The sequence below is a fragment of the Salmo trutta genome, chromosome 4 (assembly GCF_901001165.1).
Source record: "Salmo trutta chromosome 4, fSalTru1.1, whole genome shotgun sequence".
NCBI classification, from domain to species: Eukaryota; Metazoa; Chordata; class Actinopteri; order Salmoniformes; family Salmonidae; genus Salmo; species Salmo trutta.
Genome location: NC_042960.1, coordinates 37,036,345 through 37,062,247, shown reverse-complemented (window position 1 = coordinate 37,062,247; position 25,903 = coordinate 37,036,345). Strand labels below are relative to the sequence as shown.

Sequence of the window (25,903 nt, the reverse complement as noted above, 5' to 3'; positions counted from 1 at the left end):
AACTAAAAAAATACTGTGTTTCTTTGCAAGTAAAGTAATGTTTTGACTTTCAACAATGCCTGAATTGCTTTACATTGGAACTTGAAGTTTCACCATGAAATTGTTTCAAATCTTATCTAGTGCAAGTTACACCATGACCCAGACCACGGCGATAAGTAGGCACATGAGAATGATAAAAATATGGAAAATATTAGTAAATTCTTGCATTCTATCCATTCTGGCTTTTGCGAGCTACCTGAGACATGAAACAGATAGGTGGGCACTTTATTAATGCACAATTTGCCAAAATTCATAATTTAAAACCCTTCAACAACCTCATTACATCTAGCTGTTTTTATCAACACAAGACAGTTCAATGTAAACACACCGGGACGGGCAATTGTTGCATCTACTTCCTATGCAATCTTTCTAAATGTCAACAAAAAATGACTGTACAAGTTAATGACAACCTAGCTAGTGTCTAGCTGCGTACCGCCAGGTCAGTGACTTCCATGGTTCATAGCGGAGAGGTCATAGTTCTACTGCGCTCCTATTGGTGTGGGTAAGATCACCATCACCGACATAGCACCGACTATGTAAAAACAAATCGGTTTACACTAGTTACCATAGCCACAAAGTCAAAATTGTCTATATCGTAAAAATGAATGAAAACAAAAATGTGCTTTCTTGTCTTAATTTAAGGTTAGGGTTCGGCTCATGGTTAGCAGTGTGGTTAAGGTTAGGGTTATGTTTAAAATCAAATAATTTAAGAGAAATTGTAGAAATAGGCGGGGTTTATGACTTTGTGGCTGTCGTAACTAGCGACGACCCTACAAATCTAAAACAAACTTCAGGTCAGGCTCTCTTGGTGTTCCCTTGGAGATGTAGGCGTGGCTTCAGCTCCTCTCCTGACCAATCATCCACTGTTACCCCTGACCCGGGCAGGGCTTAGTCCAGTGCTTCCTGTTTGATGCAGATGAGTGTGGGGCCACGCTGTCCGTTGCTCCTCCCCTCCCTGCGTAGGACGTACTCACTGAAATGGGAGGAGTCTACTCCTCCACCACATGCCCCTGCTATCTCGAACCCTCTCTGCTGCAACCTCTCCAATACCTGTCAATCAAACACACATGCATTACAGACACCACACACAAAAACACACACCATTGTGGTCAAAAGTAATTTCAGAGAGGGCCTGATTCAGGGTTGATAGTACCACACAGTCATACAGGAATACAGTCTGTGGAAGAAAACCAATGTGTGTGTAAATGTGCAAATGTGTTACTAACAATAGCACAAACAGTGCCCAAAATTATTAAACACAAGACAACATGTAAAGTGTTATACTCACAAAAACCTTATTATTGTCAAATTGTGTGCATTCATTTGTTTACATCCCTGGTAGAAGGCACTTCTCCTTTTCCAAGATAATCCACCACCTGACAGGTGTGCAATTTTAAGAAGCTGATTAAACAGCAGGATCATTACAAAGGTGCACCTTGTGCTGGGGACAATAAAAGTCCACTCTAAAATGTGCAGTTTTGTCACACAACACAATGCCACAGATGTCTCAAGTTTTGAGGGAGCGTGCAATTGGCATGCTGACTGCAGGTATGTCCAACAGAACTGTTGCTAGAGAATGATGATTTCTCTACTATATGCCACCTCTATTGTCATTTTAGAGAATTTGGCAGTACATCCAACTGGCCTTACAACCACAGACCATGTGTAACCACGCCTGCCCAGGACCTCCACATCCAGCTTCTTCACCTGCAGGATTGTCTGAGACCAGCCACCCGGAAGCTGAAACTGTGGGTTTGCAAAACCGATGAATTTCTACACAAACTGACAGAAAACGTCTCAGGGAAGCTCAACTGCGTGGTCGTCCTCCTCACCCGAGTCTTGACCTGACTGCAGTTCGGCGTCATAGTCGACTTCCGTGGGAAAATGTTCACCTTAGAAGGCACGTTGGAGAGGTGTGCTCTTCAGGTAGGAATCCCGGTTTCAACTGTACCAGGCAGATAACAGACAATGTGTAGCGTGTGGGTTTGCGTGAGAGGTTTGCTGATGTCAATGTTGTGAACAGAGTGACCCATGGTGGGATTATGGAATGGGCAGGCATAAGCTACGGACAACAAACACAATTCCATTTTATCGATGGCAATTTGAATGCACAGATATACCGTGATGTGATCCTGATGGCCCATTGTCGTGCCATTCATCCACCGCCATCACCTCATAATTCAGCATCATAATGCACAGCCCCATGTCGCAAGGATTTGTACACAATTCCTGGATGCTAAGAATGTCGCAGTTCTTCCATGGCCTGAATAATCAACATACATGTCACCCATTGAGCATGTTTGGGATGCTCTGGATCAACGTGTACAACAGCGTGTTCCAGTTCCCGGCAATTTCCAGCAACTTCCCACAGCCATTGAAGAAGAGTGGAACTACAATCCACAGGCCACAATCAATAGCCTGATCACCTCTATGTGAAGGAGATGTGTCGTGCTGCATTAGGCAAATAGTGGTCACACCAGATACTGACTGGTTTTCTGATCAAGGCCCCTACTTAAAAAAATATTTATTTGTGACCAACAGATGCATATACACTATATATACAAAAGTATGTGGACACCCCTTCAAATGAGTGTATTCGGCTATTTCAGCCACACCCCTTGCTGACAGGTGTGTAAAATCGAGCACACAGCCATGCAATCTCGATAGACAAACATTGGCAGTAGAATGGCCTTACTGAAGAGCTCAGTGACTTTCAATGTGGCACCGTCATAAGATGCCACCTTTCCAACAAGTCAGTTCATCAAATTTCTGCCCTGCTAAAGCTGCCCCGGTCAACTGTACGTGCCTTTATTGTGAAGTGGAAATGTCTAGGAGCAACAACTGCTCAGCCATGAAGTTGTAGGCCACACAAGCTCACAGAATGGGACCACCGTGTGCTGAAGCATGTAGCGTGTAAAAATCCTCTGGCCTTGGTTGCGACACTCACTATCGAGTTCCAAACGGCCTCTGGAAGCAACGTTAGCACAACTGTTAGTCGGGAGCTTCATGAAATGGGTTTCCATGGCCGAGCAGCAGCACACAAGCCTAAGATCACCATGTGCAATGCCAAGCGTTGGCTGGAGTGGTGTAAAGCTCACTGCCATTGGACTCTGGAGCAGTGAAAAGCGTTAACTGGAGTAGTGGAAAAGCGTTAACTGGAGTAGTGGAAAGCGTTAACTGGAGTGGTGAATCACGCTTCACCACCTGGCAGTCCGACGGACGAATCTGGGTTTGGTGGATGCCAGGAGAACGCTACCTGCCCCAATGCATAGTGCCAACTGTAAAGTTTGGTGGAGGAGAAATAATGGTCTGGGGCTGTGTTTCATGGTTCGAGCTACGCCCTTTAGTTCCAGTGAAGATAAATGTTTACTCAACAGCATACAATGACATTCTAGACTAATCTGTGCTTCCAACTTTGTGGCAAAAGTTTGGGGAAGGCCCTTTCCTGTTTGAGCATGACAATGCCCCTTTGCACAAAGCCAGGTCCATACAGAAATGGTTTGTCGAGATCGGTGTGGAAGAACTTGACTGGCGTGCACAGAGCCCTGACCTCAACCCCATCAAACACCATTGGGATGAATTGGAACACCGACTGCGAGCCAGGCCTAATCGCCCAACATCAGTGCCAGACCTCACTAATGCTCTTATGGATGAATGGAAGCAAGTCCCTGCAACAATGTTCAAACATCTAGTGGAAAGCCTTCCCAGAAGAGTGGAGGCTCTTATAGCAGCAAAGGGGGACAAACTCCATATTAATGCCTATGATTTTGGAAGGAGATGTTCTACAAGCAGTTGTCCACATACTTTTGGTCATGTAGTGTGTTTATTCCCAGTCATGTGTAACCTATAGATGAACGCCTAATTATTTCAATCGACTGATTTCCTTATATGAACTGTAACTCAGTAAAATCTTTGAAATTGTTGCATATTGCATTTATATTTTTGTTCAGTGCATATTCAAAAATATATTTTAAAATATATGTTGCCATGTATTTTAATGAATGGAAAATGTAGCTTTTCACCTTACATACTGTAGCTAGGCTACATACAAATTAAATTCATAAAACTACAAAGTACAGTACTAAATCACAACAGCATGCTGTGGTGTAGTTTTAATGAATCACTCATGACTGAGCGAAATTGATGATTAAAATATTGTGGGGGCTGTTTTGTTAGACTTCAGTGCGGCTTTTGACAATATCGATCAGTCTGCTCCTGGAAAAACATATGTGTTATGGCTTTACATCCCCTGCTATATTGTGGATAAAGGGTTACCTGTCTAACAGAACACAGAGGGTGTTCTTTCATGAAAGCCTCTCCAACATAATCCAGGTAGAATCAGGAATTCCCCAGGGCAGCTGTTTAGGCCCCTCACTTTTTAAAATCTTTACTAACGACATGCCACTGGCTTTGAGTAAAGCCAGTGTGTCTATGTATGCAGATGACTCAACACTATATGTGCCAGCTACTACAGCGACAGAAATGACTGCAACACTTATTAACAAAGACCTGCAGTTATTTTCAGAATGGGTGGCAAGGAATAAGTTAGTCCTGAATATTTCTAAAACTAAAAGCATTGTATTTGGGACAAATCATTCACTAAACCCTAAACCTCAACTAAATCATGTAATGAATAATGTGGAAATTGAGTTCGTTGAGGTGACTAAACTGCTTGTAGTAACCCTGGATTGTAAACTGTCATAGTCAAAACATATTGATTCAACAGTAGCTAAGATGGGGAGAAGTCTGTCCATAATAAAGCGTTACTGTGCCTTCTTTACAACACTATCAACAAGGCAGGTCCAACAGGCCCTAGCTTTGTTGCACCTGGACTACTGTTCAGTAGAGTGGTCAGGTGCCACAAAGAGGGACTTAGGAAAATTACATTTGGCTCAGGACAGGGCAGCACGGTTGGCCCTTAAAAGTAAACTGGGAGCTAACTTTAAAGATACGCATGTCAATCTCTCATGGCTCAAAGTGGAGGCGAGATTGACTTCATCACTATTCGTTTTGTAAGAAGTGTTAACAAGCTGAATGTCCCGAACTGTCTGTTTAACCTACTAGCACACAGCTCGGACACCCATGCATACCCCACAAGACATGCCACCAGAGGTTTCTTCACAATCCCCAAGTCCAGAACAGACTATGGGAGGAGCACAGTACTACATAGATCCATGACTACATAGAACTCTATTCCACATCAGGTAACTGATGCAAGCAGTAGAATCAGATTATAAATCTGGTAAACATACACCTTATGGAACAGAAGGGACTGTGAAGAGGCACACACAAAGGTACAGACACACGCATACACACTCTACACACACGTACATTGTAATATTGTTGTATGGTGGTATTGTACATTTTGTATTATAGATATGTAGTGGTGTAATAATGTTATATATATGTTATATATGTTTTATCTTTTGTTTTAGATGCAATGTAAGTACCTTAATGTGTTTGGACCCCAGGAAGAGTGGCAGCAGCTAATGGAAATCCCTAACAAATACAAATGACTGACAAATAAAAGTGTGCTTTCAATTATCTTTATTTTTTGCTCAAATAACTTGGTCCATTGTTGAATTGTGTCATGTTAGTCACTGGGAGGTGGAATCTGAAAGACAAATTATAATGTACAAATGATCTCTGTGCAGTTAACATCTGTATTTGAAAATCAAATTGATACAATGCAGATTCCTTCACCTCCAGTTTATATTTTCAGACTCACAAGTTGACAGTTACCCCGTGGATGATGCAGAGACAGAGTCAGTGAAACGCTTCCACATAAGATGAAGAATAAATAAGGGGTTAATGTTCATGAACAAATTTTAATTTCATTGGGAACTAGCTAGCTAAATGATACAAAAGACTACTTACATTGGCTGTCCATAGGCAGCTGAGGCTTCAGACCAGAAGGATACTGGATAATGTTTTGCTAGATATAATCTAGCAAGTATCAGAGACACCCAACCCTCACTAAAGCCAGCTAAGCTAGCTAGTTAGCAAGCAACACAATGCTTGGTTGGCCAATAACATTTAACAATAGCTTTGGCAATTAAATAAAAAAAAAATACATACGGTGCATTCGGAAAGTATTCAGACCCCTTGACTTTTTCAACATTTTGTTAAGTGACAGCCTTATTCTAAAATGTATTTTTTTAAACTCAGCAATCTACACACAATACCCCATAACGACAAAGTGAAAACAGTTTTTTGAATTTTTTGCAAATGTTTTACAAATAAAAAACCAAAATACCTTATTTACATAAGTATTCAGACCCTTCGATATGAGACTCGAAATTGAGCTCAGGTGCATTCTGTTTCCATTGATCATCATTCAGATGTTTCTACAACTTGATTGGAGTCCACCTGTGGTAAATTCAATTAATTGGACATGATATGGAAAGGCACACACCTGTCTATATAAGGTCCCACAGCTGACAGGACTGTGTCGAAGCACAGATCTGGGGAAGGGTACAACAAAAATGTTTGCAGGAGTGATGGTCACCAAGAACACAGTGGCCTCCATCATTCTTAAAGGGAAGAAGTTTGGAACAACCAAGGCTCTTCCTAGAACTGTCTGCCCAGCCAAACTGAGCAATCGGGGGAGAAGGGCCTTGGTCAAGGAGGTGACCAAGAACCAGATGGTCACTCTGACAGAGCTCCAGAGTACCTCTGTGGAAATGGGAGAACCTTCCAGAAAGACAACCATCTCTGCAGCACTCCACCAATCAGGCCGTTATGGTAGAGTGGCCAAACGGAAACCACTCCTCAGTAAAAGGCACATGACAGCCCCCTTGGAGTTTGCCAAAAAGCACCTAAAGACTCTCTGACAATGATAAAAAAGAATCTCTGTTCTGATGAAACCAAAATGTAACTCTTTGGCCTGAATGCCAAGCATCACGCCTGGAGGAAACTTGGCACCATCCCTATGGTGAGCATGGTGGTGGCAGCATCATGCTGTGTGGATATTTTTCAGCAGCAGGGACTGGGAGACTAGTAAGAATCAAGGCAAAGATGAACGGAGCAAAGTACAGCAATTTTATTTTTATTTATTTTTATTTAACCAGGCAAGTCAGTTAAGAACAAATTCTTATTTACAATGATGGCCTACCTCAGCCAATCCCGGACGACGCCGGGCCAATTGTGTGCCACACTATGGGACTCCCAATCACAGCCAGATGTGATGCAACCTGGATTCAAACCAGGTACTGCAGTGATGCCTCTTGCACTGAGATGCAGTCTTAGACCACTGCGCCCCTCTGGAGCCTCAGAAGCAAGATCTTTGATGAAAACCTGCTCCAGAGAGCTCAGGACCTCAGACTGGGGTGAAGATTCACCTTCCAACAGGAGAACGACACTAAGCACACAGCCAAGACAATGCAGCAGTGGCCTCTGGACAAGTCTCTGAATGTCTTTGAGTGGCCCAGCCAGAGTCCGGATTTGAACCCTATCAAACATCTCTGGAGAGACCTGAAAATAGCTGTGCAGCAAAGCTCCCCATCCAACCTAACACAGCTTGAGAGGATCTGCAGACAAGAATAGTAGAAACTCCCCAAATATGCAAACATTTCTAATAACCTATTTTTACTTTGTCATTATGGGGTATTGTGTGTAGACTGATGAGGAAGAAAAACAATTTAATACATTTTAGAATGAAGATGTAACGCAAGAAAATGTGGAAAAAGTCAAGGGGTCTGAACACTTTCCGAAGGCACTGTACATGACATTAACTCTACTTGGCTCTATTCCAGGACAACTCTTATCAACTTTAATTTTCAAAACCTTTCTTACCTTGGACAGTCACACTGCACGTTGATGGCAAGCTAAAGAAGGAGCTAGGTAGCTTTGTTAGCAAATTGATGAAAACTCTTGCTTGCAGTTGATGAAGTGATCTTCTTCCTCTGTCACCCACCCGGTTAAAAACATATTTTAATTCAATGTTATGAACGTATAATCAAATAAAATGCCATTATCCACGAGAAAGCTTTTTGATGGTGGCAGCTGCTCTTCTCCTTCTTCTAGAGAAAATTCTAAATTGCAATGGCTGCTCTGTCAGTTGGAGGCGGGGCTTGGGAACATTTCAAATTGTGATTGACAGCTCAGGACATTTTTATTTTAATATTTCTTACAATATATTTACAGATATGTTCTACGTTCAAGTGACTTTTCGAAATAAACACCTTATTTAAGGTACAGTGCATTGTAAAAGTATTCACCCCCCTTGGCATTTTTCCTATTTTGTTGCATTACAAGCTGTAATTTAAATGGATTTTTATTTGGATTTCATGTAATGGACATACACAAAATAGTCCAAATTGGTGAAGTCAAATTAAAAAAATAACTTGTTTCAAAATATAATAAAAAAATAAAAATGCAAAAGTGGTGCGTGCATATGTATTCACCCCCTTTGCTATCAAGCACCTAAATAAGATCTGGTGCAAACATTTATCTTCAGAAGTAACATAATTAGTTAAATAAAGTCCCCCTGTGTGCAATCCAAGTGTCACATAATCTGTCTCATGATCTCAGTATATATACTGTATAAATATATACAGTGGGGCAAAAAAGTATTTAGTCAGCCACCAATTGTGCAAGTTCTCCCACTTAAAAAGATGAGAGAGGCCTGTAATTTTCATCATCGGTACACGTCAACTATGACAGACAAAATGAGAAAAAAAAAATCCAGAAAATCATATTATAGGATTTTTAATGAATTTATTTGCAAATTATGGTGTAAAATAAGTATTTGGTCAATAACAAAAGTTTATCTCAATACTTTGTTATATACCCTTTGTTGGCAATGACACAGGTCAAACGTTTTCTGTAAGTCTTCACAAGGTTTTCACACACTGTTGCTGGTATTTTGGCCCATTCCTCCATGCAGATCTCCTCTAGAGCAGTGATGTTTTGGGGCTGTCGCTGGGCAACACGGACTTTCAACTCCCTCCAAAGATTTTCTATGGGGTTGAGATCTGGAGACTGGCTAGGCCACTCCAGGACCTTGAAATGCTTCTTACGAAGCCACTCCTTTGTTGCCCGGGCGGTGTGTTTGGGATCATTGTCATGCTGAAAGACCCAGCCACGTTTCATCTTCAATGCCCTTGCTGATGGAAGGAGGTTTTCACTCAAAATCTCACGATATATGGCCCCATTCATTCTTTCTTTTACACGGATCAGTCTTCCTGGTCCCTTTGCAGAAAAACAGCCCCAAAGCATGATGTTTCCACCCCCATGCTTCACAGTAGGTATGGTGTTCTTTGGATGCAACTCAGCATTCTTTATCCTCCAAACACGACAAGTTGAGTTTTTACCAAAAAGTTATATTTTGGTTTCATCTGACCATATGACATTCTCCCAATCCTCTTCTGGATCATCCAAATGCTCTCTAGCAAACTTCAGACGGGCCTGGACATGTACTGGCTTAAGCAGGGGGACACGTCTGGCACTGCAGGATTTGAGTCCCTGGCGGTGTAGTGTGTTACTGATGGTAGGCTTTGTTACTTTGGTCCCAGCTCTCTGCAGGTCATTCACTAGGTCCCCCCGTGTGGTTCTGGGATTTTTGCTCCCCGTTCTTGTGATCATTTTGACCCCACGGGGTGAGATCTTGCGTGGAGCCCCAGATCGAGGGAGATTATCAGTGGTCTTGTATGTTTCCTAATAATTGCTCCCACAGTTGATTTCTTCAAACCAAGCTGCTTACCTATTGCAGATTCAGTCTTCCCAGCCTGGTGCAGGTCTACAATTTTGTTTCTGGTGTCCTTTGACAGCTCTTTGGTCTTGGCCATAGTGGAGCTTGGAGTGTGACTGTTTGAGGTTGTGGACAGGTGTCTTTTATACTGATAACAAGTTCAAACAGGTGCCATTAATACAGGTTACGAGTGGAGGACAGAGGAGCCTCTTAAAGAAGAAGTTACAGGTCTGTGAGAGCCAGAAATCTTGCTTGTTTGTAGGTCACCAAATACTTATTTTACACCATAATTTGCAAATAAATTCGTAAAAAATCCTACAATGTGATTTTCTGGATTTTTTTTCTCATTTTGTCTGTCATAGTTGACGTGTACCTATGATGAAAATTACAGGCCTCTCTCATCTTTTTAAGTGGGAGAACTTGCACAATTGGTGGCTGACTAAATACTTTTTTGCCCCACTGTACCTGTTCTGAAAGGCCCCAGAGTCTGCAACACCACTAAGCAAGGGGCACCACCAAGCAAGCCGCACTGTGAAGACCAAGGAGGTCTCCAAACAGGTCAGGGACAAAGTTGTGGAGAAGTACAGATCAGGGTTGGGCTATAAAAAAATATCTGAAACTTTGAACATCCCACGGAGCACCATTAAATCCATTATACATTTTTTTTAAGAATATGGCACTACAACAAACCTGCCAAGAAAGGGCCGCCCACCAAAACTCACGGATCAGGCAAGGAGGGCATTAATCAGAGAGGCAACAAAGAGACCAAAGATAACCCCGAAGGAGCTGCAAGGCTCCACAGCGGAGATCGGAGTATCCGTCCATAGGACCACTTTAAGCTGTACACTCCACAGATCTGGGCTTTACGGAAGAGTGTCAAGAAAAAAGCCATTGCTTAAAGAAAAAAAATAAACAAACACATTTGGTGTTTGCCAAAAGGCATATGTGAGATTCCCCAAACATATGGAAGAAGGTACTCTGGTTAGATGAGACTAAAATTGAGCTTTTAGGCCATCAAGGAAAATGCTATGTCTGGCGCAAACCCAACACCTCTCATCACCCGAGAACACCATCCCCACAGTGAAGCATGGTGGTGGCAGCATCATGCTGTTGTGATGTTTTTCATCGGCAGTGACTGGGAAACTGGTCAGAATGGAAAGAATGATGGATGGCACTAAATACAGGGAAATTCTTGAGGGAAAGCTGTTTCAGTCTTCAAGAGATTTAAGACTGGGACAGAGGTTCACCTTCCAGCAGGACAATGACCCTAAGCATACTGCTAAAGCAGCACTCGAGTGTTTTAAGGGGAAACAATGAAATGTCTTGGAATGGCCTAGTCAAAGCCCAGACATCAATCCAATTGACAATCTGTGGTATGACTTAAAGAATGCTGTACACTAGTGGAACCCATCCAACTTGAAGGAGCTGAAGCAGTTTTGCCTTGAAGAATGGGCAGAAATCCCAGTGGCTAGATGTGCCAAGCTTATAGAGACATACCCCAAGAGACCTGCAGCTGTAATTGCTGCAAAGGTGGCTCTACAAAGTATTGACTTAGCGTTATGCACGCTCAAGTTTTCCGGGTTTTTTTTTGTCTTATTTCTTGTTTGTTTCACAAGAAAAAATATTTTGAATCTTCAAAGTGGTCGGCATGTTGTGTAAATAAAATGATACAAACCCCCCAAAAATCTATTTTAATTCCAGGTTGTAAGGCAACAAAATAGGAAAAATGCCAAGGGGGTGAATACTTTCGCAAGGAATTGTACCATAGCGACTCAACATTATCGTCGGGGTAGAGAATATTGTGAGGTGTGATTGTGTATTTTACACATATATTTTACAAATACGTACACACTGTATATTTGATTTAGTTATATAATTGCTAAATACATTATCCCAATATATTTAAATATTTTATTGAAATATAGTCCAATACATTATTTTTCCCTATGGGGTCACAGTTTGTTTCTGAGCAGGCAGAAGCCAGCCATCTCACTGTGATCTAAAAACACACATCCCCTCTCTCATGACAACTCACACATACAACACAAACAGATGCAGACACAGACGCAAATTTTTTTTATAAAAATATAAGTGTCCCAAATGACACCCTATGTAGTGCACTATAGGCCCTTGTCAAAAGTAGTGTACTAAATAGGTAATGATGTACCATTTGGTAGGCAGACATTCTCTCTATAGCTGCAAGATGACATTCCATTAGCATGCCCTGAAGGAGCAGCTGTTACTCTATCCTCTCTGTCTGCCTCCATCACTAGCTCTCTCTCTCGCTCACTCTCTCTCTTACTCTGTCGCTCTCTCCTTCTCTTTCTTTGTGACTGTCGCAGGCAGTACAATAGAAACCTTTGTTTGCCTCCATCTCTCTCTCGCTCTGTTTTTCTCTCCCCCTGCCTCCTTCTGTCTGTCTCTTTCTCACTCTCACTCTCCCTCCCTCTCTCTGTGACTCTCACTCTTCCTCTCTCCTATCATTCCAGCAGACCTGGTAGCCGATGGCTATATTTTTCATATCTAAACAGGATTAGTCTCTCTTTCCCCTGGTTGGTCTGGCCCTGTATGAGGTTATTTAAGGTTATACTATGCTTATGCCATGGGTACTGGTTAGTGAGATGTTACATATATGGAGTTAAAGAGATTTTGTATACTTTTTAGCCAGTAGTTCTGAAAGTAACACTCACAAGCCAAAAGGTTTACCCAAACATTGCGTACTACATCACATACCGTATGTGCAGATATGTACACCACGTCATTGTGCTCTCTCTCGTTCTGCTGTGTGTGCATGATGTGTCTCTTGCTAGCTGTCACTCAAATGGTGAGGGGCTGAAGCTCATTGGTTGAACTCAAATTGCTAGGGGGCTGGTCCACATGGTAGAAAATGTAGGGAAAATGGCGCAGCACAGCTTCCAGAAAAACTATTGTTTTCAAACTAGGGATTTCATGGCTAATTGAGGTAAAACAGTGATTCTGCTCATAGATTATGCATGTATGAACTACACATTGACACATCCAGCGCAAAGATAAAAAATACTTTGTAGTCGCTAAAAGTTCTGGAGCATGTTTTTAAGGCTACCTACACAGAGTTGAGGTGGGTTAATGTGATATGAGTTGAGGTGACCTTATTCGTTGTGAGTTGAGGTGACGTAATCTGTTATTTTAGGATGTTGGGTAGTTATTTTCATGGTAAGCAGTGGTATTGTAAGGGTAGTGTCTGTCATGTTACCTGTACAGAGTTGAGGTGACAGTATCCATTGAGTGGAAAGCGTATGACGTGAGTAGAGTCATGATTCCAGCCTGCATTCATGGAGTTACACATGACGTCCCCGACCTCTGGAAACACGTCCTCGATCAAAGCCCTGTCTCCACTCAGAGTGATCCTCTCCCCCAGCTCTGGAGCTACACGCACCACCACACACTCACACACACGCCACACACTCCTGGCCTCACGCTCACTCCTCCAGCATTCTAATTCTGCTTGTAGTGGGGATAGCTTGAAGAACCTGGCCTCCTCATAGAGTAGAGAGTACTCCTGGAACACATACGCACACACGCACGCACGCACGCACGCACACACACACACACACACACACACACACACACACACACGCAATGATAAATCAGATTCTTTTAAAAAGTTAACCCACAATGTTTTACACACACTATGTTATCAGAAAGGAATTATGGACGAGGTTTTCCAGTATCTCTCACTCAGTGTCAGAGGTACTCACTTTGAAGTCGTCAGGGAGGAGCAGTTTGGCCGTCCGCAGGAAGTTGAGGATGTAGCGGAATATATGGCCGTCTCGGTCTATGAAGTAGTGCTGCTTCAGACTATCTAACACTATGGGCTCTGTCCCGTTGAATAGACGACCAATCCTGGTGGAAGGTGATATCATCATTGGGATTGTCATCAGAGTGTGCATGTTCATGTTTGAGGGGATCAGGTTGAGCAAGGCAAGGAGCAGAATCGCTAATCTTGATCACATAATGAGTAGTTATTTGGAATGCAATGTCATTTGTAGATCAGTGACTGTGCAATCCACTTCAATGTAGTTGATCTCAAACACCCTATGTGTGTGTGTGTCTTACCGTGACTCGGGGTACTTGGTGAGTGTAGCCAGGCTGCTGGTGTACATGTGTCCTCCTACATCTATGTGTACAGGGGCATTGGTCTTTGTGAGCTGGGCGGGGGTGGGGATGCCCCCGATACCCCCAGAGCCCAGTGGAGAGGCAGGGGACTGGGAGACCAGCGGCCTACTGGCCATGCTGCTATAACGGCTATCCTGGGAGACAAGAAGAAGAAAAAGAAGAAGAATACTTTATTGTCCAATGTACACAAATGTCCAATGAACATTTGTCACACATACTGTAAACCGTTAAACACATGAGGCATTACAGAGTTCTTCCATGAGCGACCAAGTAGAGACAGGACACTAGTAAGGAGTTGTAGACTGAGACTTCATTCATACTGCGTCAACGCTTTGAGCACAGAACTCACGATGCACTGCACTGCATGACGAAGAGTGTATTTGCCCTTTTCAGAGTCTGTGTGTATATCAGGGGTAGCTTTGGGTTGCAAAGAGAGATCTGAGTGTAATTAAAGGAGCTCAGAGATAGATAGGAGTCTGCCTCCTCCGCTCCTCTGCTATACAGGTGAGGTTTTGAGACAGGTGAGGACATTACCTTATCGACGAGGGTTTAAAAACCCTTGTAAATGCTTCACAAAAATCTGCACTTCAGAAAAACTAACAAGCTATAAAGTCTACTGGTCAGCATTTACTGTGGTAAGTGCAGTCAGGGAGAAAGACAGCCATGGCCGCAGGTCAGAGTCTGCCTCTTAAAGCTGAGAACACAGTAAATAGTAAGATACTGTAGATATACAGAGATAGAGGGAGATAAAGGGAGAGAGAGATGTAGCTGATAAAGCAGAAATCAGATGAGCAGAGCTGTTGGTAATGCAGCAGACATGTCCATCTCCCCGGGGCCACATAACAGGCAGGCTCATTAGAGGAATGGCTCAAAAACATGAAACTCGTAAGAGACTGGACACACACACACACACACACACACACACACACACACACACACACACACTCATTTGTCATTAGAGGAAAGATACTTGAGACAGCCTTCCATACTTTTATTTTTCATTATAGTGCCTGTGTCTCAGAAAAATGTGAGCTTTAGGCGAATGGGTATAAGAGATGTGTGTGTGTGTGTGTGTGTGTGTGTCCGTGAGAGCTTGCACGCTCTGGCTCTACCCCTGCCGGCTCCACTGTGGTGCATGGTTAATAACTGTGGGCCTGGGGTGCCGTAACCCATAGCAACAGACAAAGTCCCAAAGAAAACTCACTACTGTCCTCTCCTCTGCACTCACAGGGTGCATCCCAAATGGCACCCTAATCCCTATTTTTATTGAGCTTTTATTTAATCAGGAGAGCCCATTGAGACCAGGGTCTCATTGTCAATGGTGCTCTGAGGACAACAATTTCAACATGGACGTTCCAATAAAAAAGAAATCAACAACTACAGGTTACAATTTCAAAAACTACAATTTCAACACCACAATAAATGTGTACATTTAATCAAAACAAATGCAATTCTCCTTTAACAAATTCAACATTAGATTCCTAAACTGAATCAAGATGCAGTTGTACTACATCCGGAATAAGGTACCATTTGGAATGCAAGCACAATGTTCATGACCTCTTTACTAAAGCACCTAGAACACCCAAAGAGAATACAAAAACCCACACACATCCTACAGGTCAATACTTTCACAGTAAATCGAAAATGATGTAAGTCTCTATACACTTAAACACTTCATTAACACAGAAAATGGTGCGTGACCAAATCGCGACATAACCTATTACGCACTCATTTCGTTTCCGCATTAAATCTGAGGATGTTTTTGAGAGGCTGTCTATAAGTAAGCTTATCCTGCATTACATTTAAAAATTCTAAAGCATAATCTCTGTCGGTGCACTGTATGAAACTCTATTACCTGCGAGGATACCACGTCAGTCAGTAAAGGAGCGGATTGCTGACTGTGGGGCTCCTGGGGTCGGATGTCCACGGGCTCTGTACCGTCCACTATGACCACAGGGGACATTGCACGTTCTCCGGGACGCACACAGAGCTTCTTAGGAGAAGGAGGTCCCGAAAAACCGCAGAGAGCACGAGCTTTCCTTGTTGTTCTCTGCGGCTTCAGTTCCACTGTGTCTGTAACCTGTTGGATGTACGGGATCACAAGCTGGAGATGAGACTGCACGCCACCATTGACTGTTTCCGAGGCAATCTGAAGTGACACCAACTTTGACCCTATTCCGGCAATGCTGTTGAGCGTTGCTATGGAGACGGCGCCGATGCAGTGGTTGGTGTAGGTCTTTGACAGTTTGGCAGCACGCGACAGCATCTGCATCCTCGTGCCAAGCAGGTTCTTACCAATGGCTTTGTTCTCATACCATGTTATGTCGCTTGCGCAGCAGTTGTCTCGTGGTCGTTGGAAGAATGCTTTGCACAATGGGTTCCGTTTTGAGACATACTTTACAAAGCTGGCATATGGACAAAACTCAGTTCCCGTCTCATACATGCGCGGCAAAGTATCTTCATCCGGGTCTGGTCTCTTTTTATTCCAGCACGCGGAGCGAGACTTGTGATATGGCCCCAGTGCTTTGAAATAGATAAACTTTCTCCCATTCTCGTCTATGGCCAGGCCGAATGAATCCTCCTCCAGCTCGCGCTGATTCTCTCGCCCCCTCGTACAGAAATACATGCATGTCTCGAACCACACTTTGTTGAGCAGCCCGAATGGCGTATCGATGTTAAACACACTGGAGGTGTAGAGTTTTCTCAGGTCCGCCCGCGTGATTGCCTGTTTCTGCACCACGGGACCAGCACCCTGCTCCTCCAGCTTTCTGATGACCGCGGCCAGGGTCAGGTTGGCGCTGCGTAGCTCCGGGTCCTTGGTGAGATCCAGAGTGCGACAGTATGGTGGCTCATTCAGGTAGCGGTTAAGAGAACTCCGAATGCTAATGAGGGAAGACTTGCTGTAGAGCTGGCCGCTCTTAGAGCGTGCCTCCGCGTAGAAGGACTGCAGGACCGCGCACAGCGCCTCCTTGTCCAGAGTTTCAAAGTCAGGACTTTGGGATTTCTCGCTCAGGTACTCCCGGAAGATCCGTACCGCATACCTGGTAGCCAGGCGAGTGTTCTCGCTCAGTCTGGAGCGGTCAGACGGCTGCAGGTCTCCCTCCGGATCCAAGTCCAGTCCGGGGATGTGAAACAGTCCAGGGTCCGCTCCCGGTCCCAAACCGCTGCACTGCTCCGTACTACGCATAAGGACCGCTTCTGTTTCCATAGTGGAGCAGCTGCTGGGGTCTGCGCACTCTGCCTCCCACTCCAGTTCATCCTCCCCGTACTCCTCCCCAGTGATCTGTACCTCCTGGATCTCATCATCCTCCTCATCTCCGCTCCTCTCAGTCTCCGGGCAACTCATGTGCTCCTCCCGCTCTGTCCCCGCTGTGTCACTAGAGCAGTCTGCGCTGCCAGGCATTCTCGCCATATTGCAGTCTGTGTAGCAGTCCTCAGGCAGAGCGCATGCGCTATATTGGACCACAGAGATGCGAGAGCTTTGTGTTTAGTGACCTTCAGCTAGGAACGCACTCTTAAAGGTGCAGGGAGCGAGCGCTGCTAGTGGGTAAAGGGAGCGCGCTCCCAAAAAAGGCTGCGGTATTGGACTGCATATTGGACCATTCACAAGCAGCATGGAATATATCTAACAGGGTTTCAGATCTTGCTTTATTGGAATGAACTACTGCAATATCTGACTAACACACACACACACACACACACACACACACACACACACACACACACACACACACACACACACACACACACACACACACACACACACACACTCTCACACACACACACACACACACACACACACACACACACACACACACACACACACACACACACACACACACACACACACACACACTCACACACACACACACACACACACACACCTGCCTATTAGAACAGTGTTGCCAGCTCCAACAGCTTGATTTGACAGGATGCAGCTTTAAAGATCCATATTGTAACTGCAGTGATATGTGTTCTCTCTCATCTCCCATAAGATAATAACCATGCAGCATGTTCACATAATTCTCGCTGCACAGGGACATGAGAGATGCACAGGTCTGGAGAAAATATACATCAACTCTTTATTGGACATACTTTCCTGGTTGTCTTCTACAGTACTCCATCTGAGTGCTATGTGAGATGTGTTGTTAGACTTGTGCATTGATTTGAGAATAAATGCCAATTCCTCAGAAGTGCAAAGCAATTATATTACATTATTTTTAATATAGAACATCATCACCCTGCTGTACCTCCAGGCTAAGAGCACTGCTTCTCCCCTGGGCACCCATGACCTTAATACAGCCTCATACATGGTGTTCTCCATACGAGGCTCCTTTTACAACTTATAAAGGCTTTATGAACTGTTATAAAGGCTCATAGGTTAGCTCTGTTGCCCTTGTGAAGGTACAGTTGAAGTCGGAAGTTTACATACACCTTAGCCAAATACATTTAAACTCAGTTTTTCACAATTCCTGAAATGTAATCCTTTTGAAAATTACCTGTCTTAAGTTAGTTAGGATCAACACTTTATTTTAAGAATGTGAAATGTCAGAATAATAGTAGAGAGAATGATTATTATTTCAGCTTTTATTTCTTTCATCACATTCCCAGTGGGTCAGAAGTTTACGTACACTCAATTCGTTTTTGGTAGCATTGCCTTTAAATTGTTTAACTTGGGTCAAACGTTTCGGGTAGCCTTCCACAAGCTTTACACAATAAGTTGGGTAAATTTTGGCCCATTCCTCCTGACAGAGCTGGTGTAACTGAGTCAGGTTTGTAGGCCTCCTTGCTCACACACGCTTTTTCAGTTCTACCCACACATTTTCTGTAGGATTGAGGTCAGGACTTTCTGATGGCCGCTGAAATACTTTGACTTTGTTGTCCTTAAGCCAATAAACTTTGGAAATTTGCTTGGGGTCATTGTCCATTTTGAAGATCCATTTGCGACCAAGCTTTAACTTCCTGATTGATGTCTTGAGATGTTGCTTCAATATATCCACGTAATTTTCCTACCTTATGATGCCACCTATTTTGCCAGTCCCTCCTGCAGAAAAAGCACCCCCACAACATGATGCTGCCACTCCTGTGCTTCATGGTTGGGATGGTGTTCTTTGGCTTGCAAGCCTCCTCCTTTTTCCTCCAAACATAACGATGGTCATTATGGCCAAACAGTCCTATCAGACCAGAGGACATTTTTCCAAAAAGTACGATCTTTGTCCCCATGTGCAGTTGCAAACCGTAGTCTGGCTTTTTTATGGAGGTTTTGGAACAGTGGCTTCTTCATTGCTGAGCGGTCTTTCAGGTTATGTCGATATAGGTCTTGTTTTACTGTGGATATAGATACTTTTGTACCTGTTTCCTCCAGCATCTTCATAAGGTCCTTTGCTGTTGTTCTGGGATCGATTTGCACTTTTCGCACTAAAGTACGTTCATCTCTAGGAGACAGACTGCGTCTCCTTCCTGAGCGGTATGACGGCTGCGTGGTCCCATGGTGTTTATACGTGCGTACTATTGTTTGTACAGATGAACGTGGTACCTTCAGGCATTTGGAAATTGCTCCCAAGGATGAACCAGACGTGTGGAGGCCTACAATTTATTTTCTGAGGTCTTGGCTGATTTATTTTGATTTTCCCACGATGTAAAGCAATGAGGCACTGAGTTTGAAGGTAGGCCTTGAAATACATCCACAGTTACACCTCCAATTGACTCAAATGATGTCAATTTGCCTATCAAAAGTTTCTAAAGTCAGGACATAATTTTCTGGAATTTTCCAAGCTGTTTAAAGGCACAGTCAACTTTGTGTATGTAAACTTCTGACCCACTGGAATTGTGAAATAATGTTGGAAAAATGACTTGTGTCATGCACAAAGTAGATGTCCTAACCGACTTGCCAAAACTATAGTTTGTTAACAAGAAATTTGTGGAGTGTTTGAAAAACGAGTTTTAATGACTCCAACCTAAGTGTATGTAAACTTCCGACTTCAACTGTACATACTTCTGATGCTGCTCTTGTGTACGTTCATTGTTATGCTGCTACCTTAGGTTCATATGTCCTCCATACGCTGCTGCTATTACAGCTTATGAGGACAGTATGAGCTGTTCCAACTAAGGTTAATAGGTTAACTCTTTTACCCTTGTGAAGGTCCATAGACTTCTTATGCTGCCCACTTAGGGTTCATATAGACATACACTAAAAGTTTCCCTTACTTTCCCCTAACAAGATGGAGTAAAGAGTTGTTAATGACCATCTTCGCCAACTATACCCAGAGTAACAACACAGGAAGACCTGTGAGAAGCCAAGTACCTAACAAAGCTGTTAGTTAAATTCAAGTATAATATGACAGTTAACAAATCTCAGACTATCTCTGCTGCTACATGACAGTGCTGGATGTCGTGGGGGATTTGGTGTTATGTGTGAGAGGTGGCAGTAATGGATATCGTCAGGCAGACAGACTCGACAGTGTGTATCAATGGGGAGTGTGTTAATGGCATTTATTACAATTGAAAAAGCAGCATGATCCACTTCAATCCATCACAGCACTGCAGAGAATAGAACAGAGCAATATAAACATATTTCCTGAGTGAGTGTGTTGTGATGGGATTGTGTCAAAATGTTATGTACAGTATGTGAGGAAATTAATATGAGCACACATTGAGGGCCCTTTCCCAGCCCACATTAAGCCTGGTCCTGGACTGAAAATCACTTTTAATGGACATTTTTATTTAGAATGCTTTTTTTTTGTCCAGGATTAATATGAATCTGGGTCCATTATGGGAAGGGGTCAGGTATGGGAAGAAGCAACCAACAAGCAAACACTGCCCTACAGAAACAGTCATTATGAATCCTTCCTTCCTGAAACCTCTTTTCTTTCTGACTATGTTCCAGCTCCCAGGCATGTCACCAGGAAGGATGGCTGAGACGTTTGGAAAATAAGAAAAATAAGAAAAAATACCCACGTTTTAATTCTTGTTAGCAGCACCTCGTTTCGCAACTCCATACCCAATTAGCAATTAGCTAGCTCTTTAAGTTGAGACCTTTGCCGTGGAGTCTGATCCCAACCTGATTTGTATGCCGCTTGTGCAGTTGATGATAAGAAGAGGGCCCCAGAATATGGAGTTTTACATTTCATTTTATGATGATTTGCATGCCAGGAGAGCCTTCGGGGCTTGAGGAAATAACATGGCCGCTCTTCAAAAGGAGATCTATGCGCCACGTGGCAGCAAAGTGTGTAGGATTGCGCTTTTTTGTGTGCAGGCAGGTAATTTACTCCCTGACTAATCTGCAGAGATAGGGAGAAGCTGTAGAAGAAAAAGCACTTACACAAAGAACAAGGTTCTCTCTCGCTCTGAGGCTCCTTGTCAAAAACCTTGGGAAATTAACACCAAGGTGTGATAGCTAGAGCTGCTCCCGTAGCCTAGGGCTGGCATGAAAGAGTAGAGGGATGTGTTAGTTTGTGGGGGTATGTTTGTGGGTGTGTGGAAGAGTGTGTGAGCATATCAATTTCTTCGGTATGTGCATATGTGTGTGTGTGTGTGTGTGTGTGTGTGTGTGTGTGTGTGTGTGTGTATGTGTGCACTCTCTTATAAACAAAAAGCCCTCACTCTACACCTGCCCTTTACACGCTGCCCAAACCGAACGTGTTGTGTGCGCGAGGGTTGCAAAATGAATTTAAACATACATGTTATTCAGTCATTGCACCCACACTGCTCGCACGCGCCAACGTGCCAGGCACTAAAATAGAAGTTACTTCTATTTGTGACGCTGAACGCGATGCAAGTCCTGCCTCTCCCATCTCCTCATTGGCTTTTAGAAGCATATACCCACGTGCCATCTCCTTATTGGTTATACCCACGTGGGTGATAAAAAAAGATGAACTGAGGTTGTTTGTGGTAATACACCTTATTATGAAAGTTAGTTGCCAATCGCCATATAAAGTCCAAAGAAGAAAAAGCCTGGAAGTAGGAGAGATGACTAGACACGATTTGGTTGACCATTTTATGTGTGGATTAATTGTTGGAGTAGAGGACCTTGTGCATTTCAGGTAAAATAACAAGTCAATGTTTATATCCCAGTACAAATTAGCTAGCAACTGCAAGCTAGCTAGCTAAATTGCCATAAATGTTTAATGCTTTTCGACCTGTCCCCAAATTAATATAACTGGTCCAGAGTTTGTTTTGATATTTCAACCTGCGTGTCGTGATCGCGTTTGGTGTGGGGGGACAAAATCTATTTGCGCACGATGGCAGACGCATGCGCATGTCTGGTTTGGGCATGGTATTACACTCATTACTGACTACAACAGCCATGATTTCCAGTAGTAGTTTGTAATGAGAACACAGTCAGGAACAAACACTCTGTTTATCTGTCTGTCCCATAGGAGAGACCTGCAACACTATGTACACATACACTAAATCAAACAACAGGTGCACACACACACTAATTCGGAAACTATTTGCACACATACAAAGCCTACTAAAGCAATACTTGTCACAACAAAGAATATAGGGAAAACCTTGAAGACTAATTACACAGACAGTAGAATACCATCCCTTACATGCACAATGTAATTAAGCAATAAGGTGCGAGGGGGTGTGGTATATGGCCAATATACCACGGCTAAGGGCTGTATCCAGGCACTCCACGTTGCGTCGTGGATAAGAACAGCCCTTAACCGTGGTATATTGGCCATATACCACAAACCCCCAAGGTGGCTTATTGCTTTTATAAACTGTTTACAAACGTAATTAAAGCAATAAAAATACATGTTTTGTCATACCAGTGGTATACGGTCTGATATACCCCCGCCTTCAGCCAATCAGCATTCAGGGCTCGACCCACCAAGTTTATAAAGAACATTATAACACAAAATACCTACACAACTGCACAATCATTATTAGTGCAAAGACTTTACAACAGTGTAATAACCACATGTCAAGTAAGCCTACATATCAATATAACATAACACCTTTAATGCCTTACCTACTCTCTATCAAATATACTTTCTGATCAGATATTTGGTATTCTATCCTCCTGAAACATGTCATTATCCTGAAGAGGTCTAAACAGCTGGAGTACAGAAGGTTTTCGGAATGTGCATCTTTAAGCATATTTCTCTCCCTGTCAGCCGGTGTAAATAGCAAGCTGTCACTTCAGCTTTAATGAGTTCTAGGATCCATTATTAATGACATGCCAAACAACTGGATGGCTCAGGGCTGACTGCATATCCTATACAGTATGCACTGTCTGCTCCACTACCTCTACACACACGCACACAAATGTGCATGCACGCACACACGCACACATGCACGAGTGCAAGGAACCACACATACACATCCGTACACCACAAACACCTACACACACACACTAAGGTTGGGCTCAATTTGAATTGAAGGCAATCATTTCAGGAAGAAAACTAAAATTACAATTCAATAATTGAACATTTATTTGGGCATTTATTTTCAATGACTTCTCAATAAATTGAAAAGTCAAAGTTTTTACTCAAATCACTCCCTGAGTTGACACACACACACACACACACACACACACACACACACACACACACACACACACACACACACACACACACACACACACACACACACACACACACACACACACACACACACACACACACAGTCCCAGAGTGTGGGGAAATATGAAGCAAGTATGATGAGATGCTAACTGGAACAATACAACTGCAGTATAACAAAAACATATTGTCATTATTCTATTTCCATATTTAAATTTACATTTGAATAAAGAGTAGTGCCATGATAAGGCATTCCCACATGGGACACACCAGGGAGATGTCCTTTCAGCATAACATTGACCTGGACAGCAACCCTAGACAAGCCATCAGCATCCTCTACATGTGCAGGACCATGGACAGCGACACGTAACAAGGCTACAGAGCTCAGAATTTCCTCACCACAAGTGATGAATCATTTTGGCAGCAAATTGTAGCGCTTGTCCACTATCCTAGCACATGTGTAAAACACCGCTGCTCGTCTAACCAACTCCGCAGCCTGTACGAGGAAATGAAAAACTAACCCAATCTCAGACAGTTCTTACCTGAAACATCCAACATCAATCCTGGCTTCCTGATCTGAATCCAGGCGATATGCTGCTTCCCCGGCGCACCAGAGCGAAAAGGCTAGCGAGGGAGGGAAGACAACCACATACAGTGAACAGGTGCTCCGAGGCTCCGCTAGCCCCTCAGGCTAAGATCAGAAAACAAATGTAGGCTATTCCTCCATTCTCTGTACACACACACAAGAGAGACAACAACTTCTATCAAATCAATATGATTCTGGCTTCCATTTATAGCTTTCATAATAATCAACCCTACACAATAATAGTTATATTACAGTGCATCCGGGAAGTATTCAGACCCCTTCCCTTTTCCACATTTTGTTGAGTTTCAGCCTTATTCTAAAATTGCTCAAATATTTATTTTTTCCCTCATCAATCTACACACAATACCCCATAATGACAAAATTAAAACATGCTTTTTAACAATTTTTGCAAATGTATTAAAAATAAAAAACAGAAATACCTTATTTACATAAGTATTCAGAACCATTGCTATGAAACTCGAAATTGAGCTCAGGTGCATCCTGTTTCCATTGATCATCCTTCAGATGTTTCTACAACTTGATAGGAGTCCACCAGTGGTAAATTCAATTGATTGGACATGATTTGGAAAGGCAGACACCTGCCTATATAATGTCCCTGAGTTGACAGTGCATGTCAGCGCAAAAACCAAGCCATGAGGTCAAAGGAATTATACGTAGAGCTCCGAGCAGGATTGTGTCGAGGCACAGATCTGGGGAAGGGTACCAAAATATTTCTGCAGCATTGAAGGTCCCCAAGATCACAGTGGCCTCCATCATTCTTAAATGGAAGAAGTTTAGAACCACCAATACTCTTCCTAGAGCTGGCCGCCTGGCCAAACTGAGCAATCAAGGGAGAAGGGCCTTAGTCAGGGAGTTGACCAAGAACCCGATGGTCACTCTGACAGAGCTCCAGAGTTACTCTGTGGAGATGGGATAACTATCTCTGCAGCACTCCACCAATCAGTCCTTTATGGTAGAGTGGTCAGACGGAAGCCACTTCTCAGTAAAAGGCACATGACAGCCCGCTTGGAGTTTGCCAAAAGTACTCTCAGACCATGAGAAACAAGATTCTATGATCTGATGAAACAAAGATTGAACTCTTTGGCCTGAATGCCAAGCATCACATCTGGAGGAAACCTGGCACCATCCCTACAGTAAATCAAGGTACTGGCAGCATCATGCTCTGTGGATGTTTTTTAGCGGCAGGGACTGGGAGACTAGTCAGGATCAAGGGAAAGATGAACGGAGCAAAGTACAGAGAGATCCTTGATGAAAACCTGCCCCATAGTGCTCAGGAACTGACTGGGGTGAAGGTTCACCTTCCAACAGGACAACAACCATAACCACACAGCCAAAACAATGCAGAAGTGGCTTTGGGACAAGTCTCTGAATTTCCCTGAGTGGCCCAGTCAGAGACCGGACTTGAACCCGATCGAACATCTCTGGAGAGACCTGAAAATAGCTGTGCAGCGACGCTCCCCATCCTCACCTGACAGAGCTTGAGAGGATCTGCAGAGAGAAATGGGAGAAACTCCCCAAATACAGGTGTGCCAATATTGTAGCATCATACCCAAGAAGACTACCAAAGGTGCTTCAACAAAGTACTGAGTAAATGGTCTGAATACCTAAGTAAATGGAATATTTCAGTATTTGTTTTTATATACATTTGAAAAGATGTATAGAAACCTGTTTTTGTTTTGTCATTATGGGGTATTGTGTGTAGATGAATGAAGAAAAACATCCATTTAATCAGTTTTAGAATAAAGCTGTAACGTAACAAAATCTGGAAAAAGTCAAGGGGCTTGTTTGGATAGGTTCCCCACCATAGTCCTGTCTCTATCGCACTCCTGCCTTTTAGCTCGCCTCCAGTGCACTCCATGTCACGGAAGAGGCTACGAATTA

The 25,903-nt window shown here is 43.2% G+C and overlaps 1 protein-coding gene across 2 annotated transcripts; it reads right to left on the bottom strand.

Moving 5' to 3' along the window:
* Positions 1–756: 756 nt before the first annotated feature.
* Positions 757–24,037, bottom strand: LOC115192307 (BTB/POZ domain-containing protein KCTD1-like). 2 transcript variants are annotated; one of them, XM_029750648.1, is made up of 5 exons: positions 23,958–24,037; positions 13,826–14,019; positions 13,468–13,612; positions 12,963–13,268; positions 757–1,089 (listed from the first exon to the last, which is right to left on the bottom strand). In XM_029750648.1, the coding sequence occupies exons 1-5, from the start codon at positions 23,964–23,966 to the stop codon at positions 928–930; spliced, it is 816 nt and encodes a 271-aa protein (XP_029606508.1). In that variant the 5' UTR covers positions 23,967–24,037; the 3' UTR covers positions 757–927. The 2 variants fall into 2 exon arrangements, with proteins under 2 accessions (XP_029606508.1, XP_029606507.1); XM_029750647.1 differs by lacking the exon at positions 23,958–24,037 and adding an exon at positions 15,741–17,270.
* Positions 24,038–25,903: the final 1,866 nt, after the last annotated feature.

Excerpts from the sequence above, each read along its gene's own strand:
- LOC115192307 (XM_029750647.1), bottom strand. The coding sequence starts at position 17,231 with ATGAGTTGCCCGGAGACTGAGAGGAGCGGAGATGAGGAGGATGATGAG. Across the intron at positions 13,269-13,467 it reads TCCTCCCTGACGACTTCAAA|GAGTACTCTCTACTCTATGA; the intron begins GTGAGTACCTCT and ends TATGTGTTCCAG. Across the intron at positions 1,090-12,962 it reads GTCACCTCAACTCTGTACAG|GTATTGGAGAGGTTGCAGCA; the intron begins GTAACATGACAG and ends TTTGATTGACAG.